The following is a 21,738-nucleotide window of genomic DNA, read 5'->3' on the forward strand; positions in this document are numbered from 1 at the left end:
AACGCTTCCTTCGCGGGGCTTTGTGGGTAGCCGACTGGGGTCTCCTGGCGACGACGATGGCGGGGGATGTGGGCGGTCGCAGCTGCACGGACTCGGAACTGCTGCTGCACCCGGAGCTGCTGTCCCAAGAGTTCCTTCTCCTCACTCTAGAGCAGGTTGGGCGCGCCGGATCGGAGGGAGGGAGGGAAGGAGGGCGGGCGAGTGGGCCTTCCCAGGTGAGGCGCTTGCACCTGAGCTTGCCTTAAGTAGCCCTCGGCAACCACTGACACTCCCGGCGGGTTTGTGCCACTCTCCACCCACGCAAACCAGCCAGCTGTCCCCTCGCTCCCGCTCCTCGCCTCCTCTCCGAAAAAGAGACGTCCGTAGAATATCAGGAATGCTTGGGAAATAGGGCTTATCTATCTGAGTCCCGATGGCTTGTAAAGAGGAATCCCAGGCGACACCCCCTGCCTGTGTGTAAGCACCGACCTGAGGAAGAAAGGAAGTGGGGAAGAAGCGTAGAATAGACATGGAAGGTAGAAATCATGGACTGTCAGGACTGGAAAGCATCTGAGAAGCCGTCCATTGCACACCCTCTCTAATCGTTTAAAGATGATTAAACAGTTCTAGAGAGATGAAGTGACTTGTTTAAGGTCATAGCATCTGTAAATGGTACTGCCAGGGGGAGAATTCAGGGCTCCTGGCTCTCCATGTAGTGCGTGCTCTTTTCCAGCTGGTGTGGCCTGTAGTAATAGGAGAAAAATGAGAGAGGAAAAAAGTGATGTTTTAAGTGATAGAGAATTACTGAAAGTTTCCTTGGGGTTTATGTATCGTATTTTGTTGTTTTCCATATGGTTTTCCCCTGGTACCCTATCTTTCTTGAATTTCAAGTCCTCTTGCCAAGTAGAGCTTATTTTAATTATGGTAGTAAGTTTTTACCTGTGGTTATCAAACTTTTTAGGTACTTAAGAATCAGTCGAGGGCTTGCTAAAACACAGATTGATGGGCTCCGTCCCCTGTTTCTCGTTCAGTAGTTCCGGAATGTGGCCTGAAATTTTGCATTTTTAACCAGCTGGTTGCTGGCCTAGACAGCACGCTTTGAGAACAGCTGTCCTAAGGCAATACTTTCCAAAGTAACGGGCCTGTGAATTCTCTGGGAATGTTGTCCAAGAGAATCCTGGGAGTTTCCCCTACCTCTGAGTGAGTACAGGGTAAAAATAGGTGAGTCCAATATACGAAAGAGAAGTAAAATGTGCTTTTATTAGTTTTTGTTAGAGGATATAGGCTTGTCAGTTGTACTGTTTAATGTTTTCAATGTAATGTTTTCAAGCCTTTCTGAGTTGAAATTGAAGAGCCTGTGATCTCATTTCCATTCTCATTTTTCCTTCTTAAATCCAAACTCTGTCTTCATGACTACTACTGTGCTTATGCTGTGGTTTTCATGATGTCAAGAACAAATTGGAAAATGAGGAGGAATTTGGTGATTTAGATAGAGATGGTTGGACAGTGACTGGAGGCTTACTTGAAAGGACCAGTGAAAATGGGGTGCAGGCTTTTCTAATGATGTACTGCTACTGTCATCAGTACGGGGATAACAGTTTCTATCTGTGGTATTATTTGAAATCTTAGTAGTTAACTTCAATTTAGGAAGCACCAGATTAGAGAAGCACGAGAAATATAAGACAGACTGAGACCTTCATCCCACTAATCTGATCATGATAGTAACACTCAAAGTAGCTTATTGACAGAATGTGGTGATTGTTAATCATTGTTAGCTTTCTTTTGTCTGTTTTTCCCGGGCAGTCTCCCGTTTTCAATCCCCTTTGTATATTAAGATAATATTACTGGAAATGATCTTTCATGCTTGGTGTGTTGGCTGAGCAGTTGTGGACAGCAATCCTTGTCACACTGAGAAAATAGGACCATTGTCTTTAAGATGAGGCTGAACCTCATATTTACAGAATTCAACCTATAACACTGCCTCTGAGTGCACGTGTTTTGTGAAAATGGTTTTTTGTAATTTGTTATTTAAGCAGTCATGTTTTACCCTGTTAGGTAAGGTGGTTACTTACTAAAATCAAAAATGTTGTTTTGAAATTGCTTTTGTTTCCTTTCCCACAGAAGAACATAGCTGTTGAAACCGATGTAAGAGTAAACAAAGACAGTCTTACTGACCTTTACGTCCAGCACGCAATACCATTGCCTCAGAGGGATTTGCCGAAGAATAGATGGGGGAAAATGATGGAAAAGAAAAGAGAACAACATGAGATTAAAAATGAGACTAAAAGGTACTTTTTGGTGGTTCCAGTTTTCAATGTATCTTATATAACTAAACAGTTACTGATTTTTCCTGAAGTAAACTTAAGTAAAAAAGTTATTTACTCAATAACTATCTATTGAGCACCAGGCACTGTCCATATAGCAGTGAATAAAACTGACAAAATTCCCTGCTCATATTTTTGTTGGGAGAAACATAATAACACAGTTAAGATATGGTATTGTTGTATAGTAATAAAGACCAGGGAGAAAGATTACAATTTTTGGTAAATTGTCCAGGAACGATCTTAGTGAGAAATGACATTTTAGTAGAGAGACCTGTAAGAAGAAGAGAACAAGCTAGCATTCCAGGCAGAATACAAGAGGCTGGATCTTGAATGTGCCCATCATATACCAGAAACATCAAAGCAGCCATCAGGGCTGGATGGCGAAGTAGGAGGAACGAGTTGTGTTGGGGGTGAACGGGAGAGGTTGTCAGATCATGTAAAGCTTTGTAAGTCATTGTAAGGACTTTGGCTTTACTCTGAGATGAGAAGCCACTAGAAGGTTTTAAGCAGAGTGGTGACATCATTAGATGTACATTTTGACAGGATGACTCTGGCTGCTGTCCTAAGAAGTGATTTAAGGTGTGTGGGGAGGGAATGGGCGTGTATAAGAGTGAAAGCAGGGAAACAAATTAGAAGGCTGTACTGTAATCCATGCAATAGATGGCGGCAGCTTTGACTACAGTAGTAAATTTGGTAGGTTGGAGCATGCATGTTTGACGATAGAGCCAATAGGATTTCCTGAATTTTGAGAAAAAAGTCAAGTCAGGTAAAACTCTAAGGTCTTTGAATAATACACAAATGGAAGGGCCTGTTAACTAGCTTAAGTTATGCTATTTAAAATTATTTAATTTCAAAAAATTTTTTATAAAACCACAAGCAAGTGATTTTTCTTTTTTAAAGAAAACTACATGTGATTAATCAGTGTTGTTGATTGGTTAGTAAGTACAAAGTGTCCTAAGATCCTTAAGTGAACTCTTCTGTGTCTATTATATCTCAAGTGGATACTATCGATCAATTAATTTTTTTAGCACCTTCTATTTGTAAGACACCATCATAGGCAATCCACTAGAAGCAGTGAGAGAATACAGAGTAGGAAGGTGGGGGTAAAGGGGAGTATGTTCCTCTGAGTGTTAGTCTCTGTTTTACAGAGAAAAACTTAAGGATTGAGATTATTCTCCAAGTACGAAGAATACATGTCTCCTCATTGTCTTTTGGAAAATACACACATAGTATGACCTTTGATCAAGAATGCATTTCAGATTGACCATCATTTTAGCTTGGTGGTTACTTTTACTTGTACAGACTATGTAGTGGTGTTAACTTTCATAAATATGGCTTACACTGCATATGACTTTTAATTTACTTTTACTGTTATTCAGCCAGTATTTTCCTCTTGATCAGCACATTCAGGCATATTGTTCTAGTAAGCAAAACTTTATGTGCTGGTCATAGTTTCCTTTGAAGCAATCTTCGTACAGCTGTCTTGATTAGTCCCCCAAAATCATTTCGGAAAGGATCTTTGACTGTTTTTTAAATTCACAATTGGATCAGAGCATTAGAACTGGAAGGATCTAAGAGATCATCTTGTATTGTTGAACTGCTTATTATTTTATCTGTGGAGGAACTGAGATCCTGAGAAGAGCTATAACATGCCCACGGTCACACAGAGCTAGGACCAGGTCCATAGCAACATAGCCCGGTGCTTGTCAAACTTTAATGTGCCTCTTGAATCTTAGATTAAACAAATTGTCAAACCCTGCTCTCAGTCCCTGTTTCCCTTCTACAAAGGCAGTGGGTATACAGTGAGCTTATTTCTCATTTTCTACCAAATGATGTTCAGTGATGACCCAAGAATTGTTGAGTTTGGCCAACTGCCTAGGAGTCTGGTTCAAAGGTGGGTTTGATGTATTAGTTCAGGTTGATGCCCCAGATTCTCCATTTCTTACAAGCTCCCAAGCTAATGACATTGCTGTGCTGGTGCTGCTGGTCCCTGGATCACACTTTGAGTGGCAGGGCTAAAATGTTCTTCCTGATAACTGGCTATGTCAAGTTCTTTTAACATGTTTAATTAAAAGGATTTTTTTTTTTTTTTTGAGGCCAGGCGCAGTGGCTCACGCCTGTAATCCCAGCATGTTGGGAGGCTGAGGCGGGTGGATCACCCTGAGGTCAGGAGTTCAAGACCAGCCTGGCCAACTTGGTGAAACCCTGTCTCTACTAAAAATACAAAAATTAGCTGGGCATGGTGGCATGCACCTGTAATCCCAGCTACTCAGGAGGCTGAGGCAGGAGACTCGCTTGAACCTGGGAGGTGGAGGTTGCAGTGAGCCGAGATCGTGCCATTGCATGCCACCCTGGGCAACGAGAGTGCAACTCCCTCTCAAAAAAAAAAAAAAAAAAAATTTTTTTTTTCAATTGATCTGTGATATAGCTTGAGGTATAATAAGTAGTAAGCAAATGAATGCTTTCATTATTAACCTTTACTATTAAGAGTGGAAATTAGGTTTCCAGGAGGTAAATATGAGACACTTGCCAAATTTTACAATTGAACTTGTACAAATGTCATAGTTACAATTAGTTTAGAAAATGCCTTGGCTTTAGAGACCTTTATTGAATGGAGTAGAATGCTGTGCCTCATTTGTAGACTGCTACTGTGGTAGTCTTGGTATAGTTTTATAGTTTATTATCCTTTTTAAATAATAACAGATTACATGGTTAAGATAACCTCATCAATAAGCTGGTGTTTGTTTTTTAACTAGGAAATCTCATTTTAAGTTCCAGGGCTAGATGGTTAATTGATGTTTTAAAAATAGCTGCATCTTGTGTATACATTAAAGCTAACTTTGAATTTCTTGTACATAACTATTTTAAACTTTGAAATAAAACACTAGGAAATTCTTTCATTTAGAGTGAACATAGAAAATTCATTTTTAATAGTCTCACTTAGAATAGATTAGTCTTATCAATAAATCTTTTTGTTTACTGTTTATTTTAACTTGAATTCCAGTGAACTTGAATTCCAGATGGTATTTTTCAAGAGTGCATCTCTTTGATTTCAGGAGTAGTACTGTAGATGGGTTAAGGAAAAGACCCCTCATCGTATTTGATGGAAGTTCAACAAGTACAAGCATAAAAGTGAAAAAGACAGAGAATGGAGATAATGATCGACTCAAGCCTCCCCCTCAGGCAAGCTTTACCAGTAATGCCTTTAGAAAATTATCAAATTCCTCTTCGAGTGTTTCACCCCTAATTTTGTCTTCCAATTTGCCTATGAACAATAAAACGGAACACAATAATAATGACACTAAACAGAACCATGACTTAACGCATAGGAAAAGTCCTTCAGGCCCTGTGAAGTCGCCACCATTGTCCCCTGTTGGAACTACTCCAGTGAAGTTAAAGCGAGCTGCTCCTAAAGAAGAAGCAGAGGCCATGGTAAGTATGGGGGTGGTTTCCATGCTGGTAAGTGGTCTGAATGAAACCTGAGCAGTCTGCCTGATGACGGGAGGTGGGTCGACTGTGCTACATTCTGTTCTTGAACCCTTTTGATGGTCTGTCCAATTTGTATAATACATCTCATTACTCCAGTACTTGAATCCTGGAATTTTAAAATCCATGGTGATTAATGTTTTTAAAAGTTCACTCAAGTTATTTCTGCTTAAATACGTAGAGAGAGGAGCTGTTAGGCAGTTTTCCTAGATTTTTCTCATTTAATTCCTTTAACTGTCTTGGAACTAAAACAGATAAATATTCCTTTATTAGCAGGGTTTAGAACATTAAGTAATTTGTCCAGGGTCACACATTTATTAAGTAGCATTTGGGGCCTGACCTTAAGTCTATCTTAAACCCACACCTTAAACCCACACCAGAATCTTTTTAAGATTTACCACTTGCCTCGCCTGCTGCTCAAGTTACCTCGCTTTGTGGGGATAGCCGAAGTTGGGGAAATCTATTATGTTGCGCTCTACTATGTTGAGTCATTTGGATGCTTGTTGGCAAATTTGGTGCAGTTAACACAATGTATTAGAGTTTAATTTGTGAGATGAGTTTTTATATATACATATATATATGTAATATATATAGGCTCTTCAGAAAAGTACTTTTACTTTTAAATACCTAGTAGTTTAATAGCCGTTATTCCTGTAGTATACTTTGGCTTTGGTATTATTATCATCTAATCATGTATCCAAGGGATCAAAACTCGGAAAATTCAAACATTCTAAAATAGTAGACCCTGGGAAAAGAAAACCAGCTGACTTGGTCATGAGTTTTTTACTTTCATGAGTTCATTGACTCCTGTCAGTAACCCTATGAAGTAGGCATCTTCGTTATTCCTATTTCACAGATAAGGAAACAGAAACTTAGTAAATTTAAATAAGTTTGTCCAGAGTTCCAGAGTTATTAGTAAGCGACCGGACTGCAATTTGAATTTAGGTTTCTTCGATCCCAGGGCACACACTCCGGAGGCCATGCTTCCTCCATACACCCTTCAGCTACCTTTGTAGGAGAGAGGAGGAAGGTGTGGGATAAGAGTTATAAGAATAAAGCTACATCTCAAATATTGCCATAAGGAGTAAGCCTCAGAATTTTGTTTTTCCAGGCTGTTAAACAGCATTTCTCTACCCTAGAAAATTTTACTCTTTTATAGATATGAGATACACATTTTTGTAGAGACAGGGTTTCACCAAACCTCTTGGCCAGGCTGGTCTCAAACTCCTGACCTCAAGTGATCCGCCTGACTCGGCCTCACAGAGTGCTGGGATTACAGACGTGAGCTGCCTGCCTGGCCTGTTTCCCACTGACTTTGGATTGCCAAGTTGATGGGGGAGATGGGCTGGTCAGGGAGAAGGCAGATCTGGAGCAGTCAGTGGTTTTCAACTCTGATTGTATGTTAAGATCACTTGAAGAGCTTCCAAAAAAAAGCAAAAAGAAGTCAGAGCCTTATCGCCCTACCTTTTATGGATTCTGGTTTACTTGGTTCTAGGATAAGACCAGGCCTGGGGCATGTTTTTAAATGCTCTGAGTTATTCTAAACTACACAGGTTTGAGAACCACAGCGCTAGAAAACTCACCCCCTTCTCTTTGAATATATTCCCACCAGATGGCAGCAGTGATCTTCCATTAATATATTAATAGTAAACCTTGGTTGTTTAAAATGTTCATTTTAGTTGTTTTCTGATATTCCTACAAGTATAAACTAATTTCTGTTCATGTCTTTCAGAATAACCTGAAGCCCCCACAAGCAAAAAGGAAGATACAACATGTTACTTGGCCCTGAAGAAAAGTTTCCAAAAATGTAAATATACTGTAACTGTAGTTTTTCAAACATGTTCATATATATTGACAATATTTACAGAAATCCTGATTATTGTGGAATTTTCTTAAGAGGTTCCAAATAGGTTTAAAAAAATAAAGGATTTATTTTCCTTCCCTTCTTCCCTCCCTCCCTTCCTTTTTTAAAATTCTTGCCTGTCTTGCCCTGATTAGGAAAGAATATCTTTTAAAACCAATGGCTTAGTATATGTCATTTATATTGACCCTACTGAAATCATTAGCTGCAAGTCTGCTATAAAGCATCCATTGAATTGGCCAGGCACAGTGGCTCACGCCTGTAATCCCAGCTCTTTGAGAGGCTGAGGCGGGCAGATCACCTGAGGTCAGGAGTTCGAGACCAGCCTGACCAACATGGAGAAACCCCGTCTCTACTAAAAAATACAAAATTAGCCGGGCATAGTGGTGCATGCTGTAATCCCAGCTACTCGGGAGGCTGAGGCAGGAGAATCACTTGAACCCAGGAGGTGGAGGTTGCGATGAGCTAAGATCATGCCGTTGCACTCCAGCCTAGGCAACAAGAGCGAAACTCCATCTCAAAAAAAAAGAAAGCATTCAGTGAATTTTAGGAGTTACTCTCATTAGCCTTGTTCAGAGTCTTTGGGGAAATTTGAGATTTTTTTAAAAACTCAAATATTTTACTAGTTTGCCTGCCATTTTAATTTCTTTTACAAAGCAGAAGCATATAAGAATTTATCATAGTATTTTAGTAAATATTGCAACATTCATCCTTAAAGGTTCACCAAGAAAAGCATCTTTGTAGTACTGCTGGAAAACTATTGAGAATATACAGATAAAAATGTTGTTCTTTAATTGCTTACATTGCTTCTTCCCATAAAAAGCAAAAAGGAATCAGTGCTTGCTATTGTTCCTTTCCTTGAAGTTGTAACAATTGATATATATATTATGAGTTGACTGGTCGATTCTGCACCTGGCCCATCCTTTAGAATGTTCTTGTCGTGCAGCAGTCCTACCTACTGTTTTCATGAGCAGTCTGTGATCTCACTCTGTGAGTTCAGCTATTACTCGCTCCGGGGAGCTTAATCTTTTCAAAATGACGTTGATTTAAAAAATCTTAGGCAGAGTAATCATGTTAGAGGTGGTATTCGATGGAAGAAAGTTTAGAGAATTGGGAGTGGGGGTAGAATTCTAGAATTTATAAGAGTCCAGGAAGCATAGCAGTCAGGGGCAAAAATTAGTGTAATATGGAGTAGGCAATAGAGGAGCCACTGGAGTCGGAAGTCACTGCAGAGTGCAACATAGGAAGATGGACTCCTAGCTTACATGCGATTCCCTGCAGCTGTAATATAGACTCTTCCCACAGGGCTGTTCCACACAGAATTACCTGCTAAGGTTTTTTGTTTATTTTTGTTCGAGTGGTATTTTTCACTCCAGTTGTATAATGGAAATCAGTGGGAAGATAGGGTTTACCTTATATTCATGAGTTCTAGTTTCTACTGTTCTGCTGTGTGTTTCTAAGCAAAAGCAAAGGATACTTCATACTTTTTTGTTATATGATTGATCTTCAAATTGGGATTTACCTTTTTAAATATGTTTTAAAGTAGTCTTATTTCTCTTTTGATTTGTTAAAACAAGCATTTTAGTTCAGCTATTGAATAGCCTTCCAAAAAATTTATTCAGCCTTGCAGGTAAGTATCATACTAAGACTTTAACCCAATAGTTTTTAATCATTTTGCCTTTATTCCAGACTGTAAATCTGTACACATAAGATAAAACATACTAAGTACTGCATAAATTAACGTTACAGTAAATTGTTATCTGCAGGGCTGATAGACATAATAATGTTGGTGGGCAACTGTGATCCTATACATAAATATATGCAAAAGGAGATTTTAAAAGTGCAGATTTTAGAGTAGATGGACAAATTTTATTTTATATTCAGTTGTCCTTTCCGCTTCCTTCTGTGTTTCTCTCTTAGTTGAGAGAGAGTTAGCCATTTGACGATTTTAAGTCAGTGGGAACTTATTTTTAGTTACTCAATAAAATTAATATTTTATTTGTATTTTAACTTACAGAGTAGGTTGGTAATAACAGCTGAACTGTGTAACATTGTTGCTTCAAATTGAAGTTTATATTATGAACATTCAGAATCAGTGCTCATGTAGCAGCATATTATTGAGCTATTTTGAGTTTGAAATGATGTGGAGAAACGCTAAACCATTTACTATGTGTTAACATGATCCCACCTTCTTAGAGCTTTGTTCCTTCTGAAGGTGTATGGATACAGCTTGAAATGTCTTTCTCCACATAGTGAAGCATGCAGAATGCTGGGAATCTGGAGCAGCAGCCCTGGGAGCCCTATGTTTTGAAGTATTTTGGTTTGCTTCAAAGGTTAGAAGAACTTGATATGTATGGCAAACAACTTTAGAATACTAGTTACTCACTAACATGAGGCGGATAATGTTGCTCTTGATTCTATATTCCAGTAAAGCCAGCTTTTCTTATTGGAGTAGGCAAATGAATGGCATTAGAGTTAGTGGGTGGCTTGTAAGTTGTAGTTATAGTCACTTTACCACTTCCTGCCATTAGCAGGCATCCTTGTTTTTTCTTCCTTTCCCTCATTGTTCCTTCTTTACCCTTTCTCCTTACACATTTTCTTTCTCTATTTTAATTCTCCTGCCTCCTTACTGTAGAACCCAAGCTTCTGGCTTAGGTTTGCAAGTCTTATTGCTTGGCCCTCCTCATTCAATGAGAGGTGAAGATAGGCTGACCCCCTGTCCTCTTACATTTGAAGGATCATAGACTGCTGTGTGAATTCTGGAAAGTCTCAGGACCCTACAGCACCAGGGCACTGAATGACTTCTCAATGGCTGTAAAGACAGTACAGTTTTCCAAAGTAGCCTAATTCATCTGGACAGCTAGCAGGCACTTTGGAAGGTTGGTTCAGTTACTACTATGAGGCCATAATATATTTGCTAGTATTAAAATTCTTCAGAATTGGAATTATTATTTGAAATAATATTTTGGTTGACTTAAGTTTTGAGAGACGATTCTAAAACTGATCTAGAGACTCATTCAATAGCAATGTGACCTTTTAAAAACTTACATTAAGTAAAACTGCCAGTAGATTAAATCATATATATATATATATGTGTGTAAGAGCTTCCTCTATTTACTACTGTTGAACTTCAGTAATTTTTAGAGGCTAAATGATGGTCAAATGTTTTTAAGTGTGCTCTTTTATTAAATGCTTGTGCAGGTTTTGTAATTCAGTACAGAAAAGTTTAACCTTGTACATTTTGTATGTAAAAAGTCTTTTAAGTAGCCTTATCCTTATTTAAATAAACAGAATAAAATTACCTTGAGTAGGTCTGTTGTTCTTATTAAAATGGAAAAATGCTCTGTAATGACTTGATCTGTTTTTATTCGAGTAAACAATTTTGGAAAGTATTCTTTATAGTACAACTTTCTGTACCTGGATTAAGATCAGATGTGATTTGAGTAGTCCAACCACGTCTTGCAGCCCTTCTTTGAATGAGAGGATGGCTGGAGTAGTCTGGTGCTGGGATATCATGGTGCTACAGAGCCTGATACGTTGACTGTCACTACATGTTGAAGGATGGAAATAGAAGTCTCTGAACCTTCCCATGTAATGTTAAAGCTCTTAACAAAATGAGACAAACTAGAGATTCAGTTGAGAGATTTTATGTTAGAGTGATCTGAAAAAAAGTTAATTTCTAAACTGCTATCTTAATATTACTGTATTTAGAGACTGTTGCTCTAAATTAAATAACTTGGAAAAGACTCAGGTAACTTTCTACTTTGTCTTTTGTTTTATTTTAGAGATGAGGTCTTGCTCTGTCACCCAGAGCTGGAGTGCAGTGGCATCATCATAGCTCACTGCAGCCTTGAACTCCTTGGCTCAAGCGGTCCTCATGCTTCAGCCTCCTATAGCTGGAACTACAGGCATGCACCACCACACCCAGCTTCTACTTTGTACTTCACACGTAGATTCTTCATTTTTTTTTTGGTCTGGACAGAAGAGACAAAAGTCTTATTTCCACTTAGATTGTTTTTACTGAAGTACATTTTACTCACTAAAGTGCATTACTTTTTCAGTTTTTTAATAACTTGATCATCTTATTGTGGAATAAAAAATAGAGATTTGAATTGCCTGTATATTTGTTGAGTACCTACTATGCTAGCTCTTGGGAATGAACAAGGCAGATTAAGTACTTGCTCTCATAGAGAAAACAGACAAGTGAACCAGGATATAATGGACAGTTGGTAGAAAATAAAACAGGGTCATGAAATGGTGAAGGACAAAGAAAGTAGGATGAGGAGCTGTTTTAAACACAGTGGTTAGGAAAGGCCTCTGAAGATACTATATTTTGAAGAGAGCATGACTAAGGCATAGCTATGGAAAGCTTTCAGGAGAAGGATTCTACATGTGTCTGATTTTAGATGGCTGCATAGTCCTCCCATCAAGGCTGGAGTCAGCTTCCCACCACTTGTATATGGACTGGCCTTGTAACTTGCTTTGATCAAGTGAATGCTTCTACTCTTACACTTGGACCTCTGCTTGCAGCCCTGTGAAAAAGCCCAGGCTACCCAATGGAAATGCATGGTTCTCCCAACACCCAACAGCTAGCACTAACTGCCAGACATGTGGCCAGTAGTCACCTATCCCCGGTCTAGCTGCCAGCTAACTAAAGCTGCATGATGAGCTTCCTGGTGGAATCAGTCCAAATTGATGACACTCAGAATCATGAGTGACTAAAGTAGGAGTTGTAGAAAGCCGCTAAGTGTTGGGGGTAGTTTGCTACCCAGCAGTAGGTAACAGGTACCAGACAAGGACAAAACATGAAAGCCCTAAGGCTTACTAGGTTCTTAGAACAGAAAGACTGGTGTGGCTCAAGTGAATGAAAATGGGCAATGGTAGTATAAAATGACGTCAAAGAATAGGCAGGACCAGATGATGTATGACCCTACGTAGGACTTTGGATTTGATTCCAATACCAATTGGAAGCTGTTTGTTAACTCTGTTGAGACTTAACCAAGCATTCAGTTTAGTCAAAAATAGACTAGTTGAGTAAGTCGATAATAGCCCTATCTTTTATCCTCAAGTAGAATTAGCCAAATTGTGTTTTGTTTTTTTAATCTTCAGGTAAATAGTTTAAACTAAAACTTATTTGACGAACAGTTAAACCTTTAGGAGACTTTAAAATGCTTTACCAGTTATGGTGAAAGACAAATACTTTTCATAAATACAAAACCATCCTATCTTTCGAAGCCTTCTGTTATGTCTGTTCTGCCTTGCTATGTAATTTTTGAAAATAAACTTTTAAAAAATAAACTAGGACAGTTTTAGAGTTTTGGAGACATTGCCACGGTAGTACAGATTTTTAACATAGCCCACACTGTTTCCCTGCTAACATACATTCGCATGCTACCTTTGTTGAAATGACTCATTGTTAACTAAAGTTCATAATTTTTTTCGATTTTCTGAGTTTTTCCCTAGTACTGTTTTACAGTGCCAGGATCCTACCCAGGATACCATGTTATGTAGTTGTCATGTCATGTTAGGCTTCTCTTGGATATGACAGTTTCTCAGACTTTCCTTGTTTTTGATGACTTGACAGTTTTGAAGAGTAATGGTCAGGTAAATACCTGGGGAATGTTCCTCAATTGAGATTTTTCTGATGTTTTCTCATGACTAGACTGGGGCTGTGTGTTTTGGGGGGAAGACCACAGAGGTAAATTGCTATTTTCATCACATTATTTTGAGAACACATACTGTAAACATGATATTACTTTTGAGGTTAACTTTAATCTCATTTGGCTGACATAGTGTTTGTCATTTTTTTTCCACTATAAAGTTACCGCTTTTCCCTTCTGAATGTCACTTTTGCCCCCCGCCCCCTCTTCCCCCGTGGAAAAAAAAAAAATGGTTATTTCTGTTTCCCCTTTTCATACATACTGTGCTCTTTGGAACAAAGTCACTTAAGGAATGCGGAGTTACTTTGCTGGCGAAGTACCTAAATTATTTGTAATTCTGCACAGGAGACTTATCTGTTCTCTACCATTAATTTTATTCAATGATGTATGTCAGTATGGCTCATGGATACTTAGTTTGTATTTTGGGTTAAAGTCTAATGTGTGTTTTTGTTTTTTGTTTTGTTTTTTAACTCAAATTCTTTCTTGCATCGGCCATTGAAAGCTCTTTCAGTTAGCTCCCATTTCCTTGTGACTTTCCCCATCATTGTGTTTTCTTTGAGCACTTCCTTTCTGGTACTATAGGATGCTCTAGTGTCATTTTGTATATTTCTTGGCCAAGCCCTAGAATGAATCATTTCTCTAAGAAGCCTTGGCTCCTTTTATTAAAAACTGAGATCTGGGTACTAAGTATGCTGATTGCTACTGGGGTATCATTGTTTTTAGGCCTCCTCAACTGACAGAGGAAGGAAATATATGTACGTATATGAAGCCCTATAGGTGTACATTTCTATAGATTTATCTATATGTAACCATCTGTATCTGTAGTAGTAAAACATGAGTTCATACTATGTCTCTAACTCGATTACCATGTTGATCATTCCAGACTTCCCTTGCATGTCTGTAACCTCCCACTCCAACAGTGAGAAACATGGCTCCTAGCAACCGCCATCCATTTACCCAGCAGTAGTTGCAGGAGTTGTTAGCCTGTACCCATGTGGGAAACGACTTTATCAGCTAGATGAGAGTGATTATTATTTTTTTTTTTTTTGAGACGGAGTCTTGCTCTGTCGCCCAGGCTGGAGTGCAGTGGCCGGATCTCAGCTCACTGCAAGCTCTGCCTCCCGGATTCAAGCCATTCTCCTGCCTCAGCTTCCCGAGTAGCTGGGACTACAGGCGCCCGCCACCTCGCCCGGCTAGTTTTTTGTATTTTTTAGTAGAGACGGGGTTTCACCGTGTTAGGCAGGATGGTCTCGATCTCCTGACGTTGTGATCCACCCGTCTCGGCCTCCCAAAGTGCTGGGATTACAGGCTTGAGCCACCGCGCCCGGCGAGAGTGATTATTAATTGTTAATTATGAGAGTGACTATGTTCATTCCTTCTGCCTTTAATCTTAGAGACTCCAACTCATTTCTAATGTTGCTCAAGTCGTATCATTTAAGATAGTTTTGCAGTTTTGTTTTAATGAAAAAGAATGTGAAATTGACTTTTCTCCATTAACAACAAAATAAATCCCTAGACAACAGCGATTCACCAGTTTTAAGGTGTCTACTCTATACTTAGGCTCTAAATAAGGAACTGAAGTAAATAAAACATGGTCCCTGTCCTCAAGGGCCTTTTCTTCTTCTTTTGTTTGGGTTGTTTGTTTGTTTGTTTGTTTGTTTGTTTGTTTTTTCAGATGGAGTCTTGCTCTGTTGCCCAGGCTGGAGTGCAGTGGCAGGATCTCGGCCCACTGAAACCTCTGCCTCCCGGGTTCAAGCAATTCTCCAGCCTCAGCCTCTTAAGTAGCTGGGACTATGGGTGCGTGCCACCACACCCAGCTAATTTTTTGTATTTTCAGTAGAGAGGGTTTCACCATGTTAGCCAGGATGGTTTTGATCTCCTTACCCTGTGGTCTGCCTGCCCGCCTCGGCCTCCCAAAGTGCTGAGACTACAGGCATGAGCCACCATTCCTGGTGGGCCTTTTCTTCTTCTTAATCCCAGTTGTTCAATCTAAATAAAAATTTGAGAAGGAATCTGAAGAACATTTAATAATTAAAGTCACAGTATTCTGTGCATTAGGCAGTTTACTAGTTATATCTTTTAATTCCTTGAAGCCTAGAGAAACCAATCAAAAACAAACGACTGGATTACTCTTGTAGAAGATCCTCTCTGTCTTAGTCCCTTTTCTCCAGCTATAACAGAATACCACAGATTAGGTAATTTATAAAGACCAGTTTATTTGGCTCCCAGTTCTGGAGGCTGGGAGGTCCAAGAGCACGGCACTGGCAGCTGGTGAGGGTTATCCCATGGTGGAAGGCGGAAAGACAGCAGTGAGTATGCAAAGCACAGAAGAACTTGGGCTGAACTCATCTTTCTTTTTTTTTAGTCAAGAAATCACTTCCATAATAACTGCCCCTGTGATAATGGCATTAATCCATTCATGAGGACAGAGCCCTCATGGCCTAATCTCTTCTTTAAGGCCCCATCTCTTAATACTGTGTCTATGGCAATTAAGTTTTCAACACATGAACTTTTAGGGGAGACATTCAAACCATAGCATCCTCAGAACATAATAAGTGAGTAAAATGCATAAATGCTAATAGATGCCAGGAATGAAGTCAGTCTGCTCTTACTGTTATAATGGAGTTCTAGTCTCAATTTTTTTTTTTTTTCACTGAAAGGTCACTACATACATTTTGGCATGTATGTCACGTGGACATTTCCTTCTCAGTGTTTAAAAACTCGTGTATTTAGAGATGGCACTTGCCCCATCTTCATCTCTATGTGTAAGAAAAAAATCTCATGTTTTAGGGGACAGTAGGCTAGGAGTCAGGATTTCTGATTTCTAGTGTGTTGGCCTCTTTGCAGTCTTGAGTAAGCTTTATTCTTCCTGGGCTTCCACTTCTCCTTTGCAAAGCAGATGGATTTCACTCTTATCCTTAAGACTCTTGCAGATCTTATTTCTTGATATTTCTAGAATTAACCTTATGCTTATCCCTGAGCCTCTGTAATCTGTCCTTTAATAACCAGGCAGAAAATGAGAGGTGCCCTCAAGTCTGAATGGGCATCACTAAAGATGATGAGAATTGAGTATATCCTTTAAGTTTCTAAAGTAATATGATTAAGTGATATGCAAGTTAATATAACTTTTATTTTGCTTTAATATAACTAGTTTTACAAAGTTTTGTCCAAAGGAGTTAGGGTTTATTTATTGTGCTGACTCAAAGACTTGAGGGCAGCCGTCTGCTTACAAATTAGATAGTGTCTAGTTGTAGCAAGTCCACAATGTGTAGTACATATACCTCGGGCTTCATTTTTGTGATCACAAGGATTTCTCTGCTAGTTTCTAAAGTTCTGCTCTACTGACAGCACTGAGTTCTTTTGCAGGTATTCCTCTAAAGTTTTTCCAGAGATAAAGGGCTAAGGGCAATATTGAGGGAGTAGTAACCATTGTAGTTCCAGGGTACATTGCACCACAGCAGATAGATTTACTGAGTTTCTTGCCTTGTTCGTGGTTCATGTAGAATGATTGCCTCATCAGTGAAACTGTGTCTTTCACTTACTTCAGTGACTACATTTTCATGGTTTTGGTTGAGGGTAGACTAGTTCTGTTAAAAATTTTATGAATATCTTGGCCGGGTGTGGTGACTCACGCCTGTAATCCCAGCACAGTGGACCCAGTGTGGGCTGCAACAGAAACATCAGGCAATAGAGACTGACCCCCAAAGGTTTCACACATTGCAATAATCAAAGATCAAACAAGTTGTCTTGCTGTTTAATGAAAAAAAAGACAAGCTTTAAAGTAACTCAGAGTGTACTCAAGTGAACTCAAGTTCAAAGTGTAACATATTTTAAATTTTTAAAATTTTTATTGAGTTATAATAAAAAGCTGTGAAGTTAGAAAAGTTCTAAGTTATATAGCTCAGGAGAAAAAAATGTGTGTGTGTATCACTACCCAGAACAAGATACACAGTACAGCACAGGTGGCAGGTTTTTCTGTAAAGATTCAGATAGTAAAAAATTGCCAGCAAACCAATGCATAAATGAACATACATGGCTGTGTTTGAATAAAACTTTTTTTTTTTTTTTTTAAGAAAACAGACCAGGTGTGATGGCTCATGCTGGTAATCCCAGCACTTTGGAAGGTCAAGATGGGGGGATCACTTGAGCCCAGGAGTTTGAGACCAGCCTAGGCAACATAGTGAGACCTCATCTCTACAAAAAATTTTTAAAATAGCCATGCATCAGCCAGGTGTGGTGGCTCACACCTGTAATCCCAGCACTTTGGGAGGTCGAGGCAGGTGAATCACCTGAGATCAGGAGTTCAAGACGAGCCTGGCCAGTGTGGTGAAACCCTGTCTCTACTAAAAATACAAAACTTAGCTGGGTGTGGTGGCGGGTGCCTGTAATCCCAGCTACTCGAGAGGCTGAGGCAGGAGAATCGCTTGAACCTAGGAGGTGGAGGTTACAGTGAGCCAGGATCATGCACTGCACTACAGCCTGGGTGACAGAGCGAAACTCCATCTCAAAATGACAACCCCCCCCCCCCCACACACACACACACAGCCGGGCATGGTGGTGCATGCCTGTAGTCCCAGCTACTTGAGAGGCTGAGGTGGGAAGATCACTTGAGCCCAGAAGTTCAAGGTTACAGTGAGCTGTGATCATGGCACTGCACTTCAGCCTAGGCAAGAGAGCGAGATCCTATCCCTAAAAAATAAACTAGGAAAGAAAACAGGTAGTGGGCAGAATTTAGCCCAGGGACCATAGTTTACAACCCATAATACAGAATATTTCCAACATCTCATTGGTTTAGTTTTGCCTGTCAGCATTTGTTTTGTGTACTTTTGTATGTGTATGTTTAATTTCCCAATTTAATAAAAAGTCTTAATCATATAGCTATATTATTTTACATCTAGCCAGAGTTTTCTCATTATCTTTGGCGTTCAGCATTTTGAATGTGATGTGTCTGGGTATGGTCTCTGCATTTATCCTACTTTGAGTTTATTGAGCTTCTTAAATATGTAGATTCATATTTTTCATCAAATCAAATTTGGAGGCTTTTTCAACCACTAACTCTTTTTCTTCTTTTTCTGTTTTAAGAGGGTCTCCCTATGTTGTGCAGGCTGGAGTGCAGTGGCTGTTCACAGGTGCTGTTTTCTCACACTGCAGCCTCAAACTCCTGGACTCAGGCAATTCTCCCACCTCAGCCTCCTGAGTAGCTGGGACAACAGGCACATGCCACTGTGCCTTGCTAGTCATTAACTCTGAAAAATATTTTCTCCTGTTCTTTTTTTCTCTCTCCTAGCCTTCTAGTCCTTCTAGTCCTTCCATTACACATATTTTGGTATGCTTAATGGTTTCTCACCTTTCTCTGAAGCTCTTTTCATTTCACTCTTTTTGCTGTTTTTCAGATTGTATAATTTCTGTTGTTCCATCTTCAAGTTCACTGATTTTCTTCTCCCAACTCAGATCTACTATTAAGCCTCTCTAGTGAGTTTTTCATTTCATTTAGTATATTTTTCAACTTCAGAATTCCATTTGATTTATTAAAAATAATTTTTATCTCTTCATTGGTTTGTTTGGTGAGTAAAGTCATCTCTTGGTATCTGTGGGGGATTAATTCCAGGACCCCCTATAAATACCAAACTCCATGGATGCTCAAGTATCTTATAGAAAATTGCATAGAATTGCATATAACCTATTCACATCATTCTGTATACTTTAAATAATCTCTAGATTACTTATAATAATACCTAATACAATGCCTACACATCACTTCATCTGCATGGATTCAACATAGTACTCAGCATGTGGAAAATCCAAGTTTTACTTTTTTGGAACTGTATCAACATTTTTTTTTTTCCTGAATACTTTTGATCCACAGTTGGTTGAATCCACAGATGAGGAATCTGTGGATATGGAGGACCAACTATAATTGTTCTCTTACCTTCCTTTTTTAGATATGATTTCCTTTAGTTCTTTGAACAGACATGTTTTTATGTTCAGCCAGTGTTTGGTCAGAGGTTCTGCTTACGCACTTTGAGCTAATAAGATTTCTGCTCTTTGCTGATGGACCTGTGTATGCCTTGGAGAATGCTTTCACGTTTGTTGGACATCTGATTGCTCCTGAGTGGATACGGCCCAGGCCATACATACTTCCCGAACCTCAAGGATAAACAAGATTCCAGGAGGGCTCCTCTTGGCTATCTCTTTCTCTGCTTTTCCATGTTAAGGTTCTGGCTGGTCTGTCATTCTGCTTTTTGCTACTAATAGCATGGAGTTACCAGCCCCTTCCTTAATGGTTCTCTGGAAAGATGTCTTACTGTTTTTGACAATCCCCTTAGGCAAAGATTTCTCAATTCTCGGTACCAAATACGAGCCCCCTTGGGCGGAACTGCTGAGTTGCCAGTCTCAGAGCCTGGCTCTCCCCTGGGGGCTGGACAGTGGCCTGCTTCTCCGGGAGTGACACACCTTCTCTGTGAGTGGGTTGGTAGCCACCGGTCTTCTGAGATTGCCCCTCCCGCACTGGCAGGCTAGGGTAGGGGCAATTGGAGCTCTAGGATTCTCAGCCTGTGGCACCTGGGGCAGAGCCCTAGACCAGTATCTGGGGGAAGAAAGACCCCTTAATTTTTGGCTGCATTGGCCCAAAGTAGAGTTTGTCACATGAAGCTGGGGAGTGGGGATGAGATGGGATGAGGCTGTGGCTCAAATGCCACAGACTCACTGTTCTTCCTAAGACTTAGTAGTGGATTTTCCTGAATGAATGTTTATTTTGTTACATGCCTTTGGGGAAATTTTCAGAGACTTTGCATTGTGTGGTTTATATACAAGTAATTTCCTTCAGTAGGAAGAGGGTTGGTCAGCTAAGCCCTGCACACCACTATCCGTAAAGTCCCGTCAGTCAATGCTTTAAGCCTTGGCTGGGCTGCTTGGAGTCTGGCCTAAGTATACACGGTTCAGTTGTCAGCCAGAAATTTCTAAGTTCATGCAACACACTTGGGGCTCTCCTTTTCAGGATTTTCTTCCTCACTTTCCAGAGGCTGTTTATCCCAAACTCTGGCCTCTGGTTCCTCAGGCTAGTAAGACTGCAGGTTTCCTAACAGAGTTTTAGATCCCTGGCGGGGGGCTGCCGTTGGATAAAACGCCGAAACAGGAAAACCAACCAGTGTCATTCTCTTCTTCCAAGTGTCTACCCGCCTCCAATATCTGCCTGCTTTGGATCGTGCTCCAATGTTCTCAACAATTAAATAAATATTTTGTCCAGAATGACTGTTAATTTGGAGGAGAATTAGTCCAATTGGAGCTATTTACTAGAAGTGGAATTCCCCCTAACCATTAATTTTAGAATGGGTAATTTAAGGTTGGGAGAGTCTGTGGTTTTAATGAGAACAAGTAAGATGTTCCAAAATGAAATTTGGAGTGCTTTTACTTTTATGAAATAGAAAACAGCAAAACAACTAACAAGGGATGAAATTATTCTTTTTAAGCAAAACCTCAAGTCAACTATAAATCCAAAAGACTCATTCCAGATATTATCAAACATTCTAACAGTGACTACCACTCAGATTAAGAAACTGATGCCACATATGCTCAGCATATATCAGACTTGATTTCCACCAAATTTTTCTGTTGCTTAGCGTATCATTTTATTATATTGCGTTGTCTCAGAAAACTAAGGACAAAAACGTCACTGATGCTAAAGAGAACTGTGCAGTGCTCTATCCCATACCTTGGCTCTGTGCTTCCCAACTGTGTACTGCTGTCTGAGATTATTTCACAGACTACTGCCACACTAGCTCCGAATGTGATTTTTATTGTAATGACTGTGTGTCCCTCCTGCTTTACTGCCCTTTTCAGAAGCACGGAAGGCTCCCAGTGTGCCCTCAGTTGCGAGGGTGTCGAGAACATAAAGATGAATAGGATGTTGTCTCTGGCCTCAAGTTGCTTATGTCCTTGTGCAGTCTTTCACTTTATGGAAGTCAGTGTAAGATGTGGGTCCGTAACACCGGGACAGAGCCAAGAAGCCCTGCCAAGAAAAATGACCTGAACATTGGCTTCACTGTCAGGAGTTGATGTTACTGCATCAAATGCAGAGGATTACAATCCAAGAGAAAGAGTGTGGGAAAGAGAGAGGAGGTGGCTGGGTGCAGTGGCTCACACCTGTAATCCCAGCACTTTGGGGAACCAAGGCAGGTAGATCATCTGAGGTCAGGAGTTCGAGACCAGCCTAACATGGTGAAACCCCATCTCTACCAAAAATACAAAAATTAGCCCGGCATAGTGGTGGGCACCTGTAATCCCAGCTACTCAGGAGGCTGAGGCAGGAGAATCGCTTGAACCCGGGAGGCGGAGGTTGCAGTGAGCCGAGATTGTGCCATCGCACTTTAGCCTAGGTAACAGAGTGAGACTCTGTCTCAAAAAAAAAAAAAAAAAAAAAATTGGGAGA

The 21,738-nt window shown here is 39.9% G+C and overlaps 1 protein-coding gene across 5 annotated transcripts; it reads left to right on the forward strand.

The window, feature by feature from the left end:
• Positions 1–14: 14 nt before the first annotated feature.
• C13H2orf49 (chromosome 13 C2orf49 homolog) lies at positions 15–21,331 on the forward strand. Of its 5 annotated transcripts, XM_074011171.1 has the most exons (6): positions 15–155; positions 2,101–2,267; positions 5,360–5,486; positions 5,613–5,735; positions 7,522–7,596; positions 11,436–12,948. In XM_074011171.1, exons 1-5 carry the CDS (start codon positions 57–59, stop codon positions 7,576–7,578), a joined length of 573 nt encoding a protein of 190 aa, XP_073867272.1. In that variant the 5' UTR covers positions 15–56; the 3' UTR covers positions 7,579–7,596; positions 11,436–12,948. The 5 variants fall into 5 exon arrangements, with proteins under 5 accessions (XP_073867272.1, XP_045224618.1, XP_005575240.2 ...); XM_045368683.2 differs by lacking the exon at positions 11,436–12,948 and adding an exon at positions 21,150–21,331 and having other exon boundaries at positions 5,360–5,735; XM_005575183.5 differs by having other exon boundaries at positions 5,360–5,735.
• The last annotated feature ends 407 nt before the right edge of the window (positions 21,332–21,738 follow it).

This window comes from Macaca fascicularis, chromosome 13 (genome assembly GCF_037993035.2).
Source record: "Macaca fascicularis isolate 582-1 chromosome 13, T2T-MFA8v1.1".
Classification (NCBI taxonomy): Eukaryota; Metazoa; Chordata; class Mammalia; order Primates; family Cercopithecidae; genus Macaca; species Macaca fascicularis.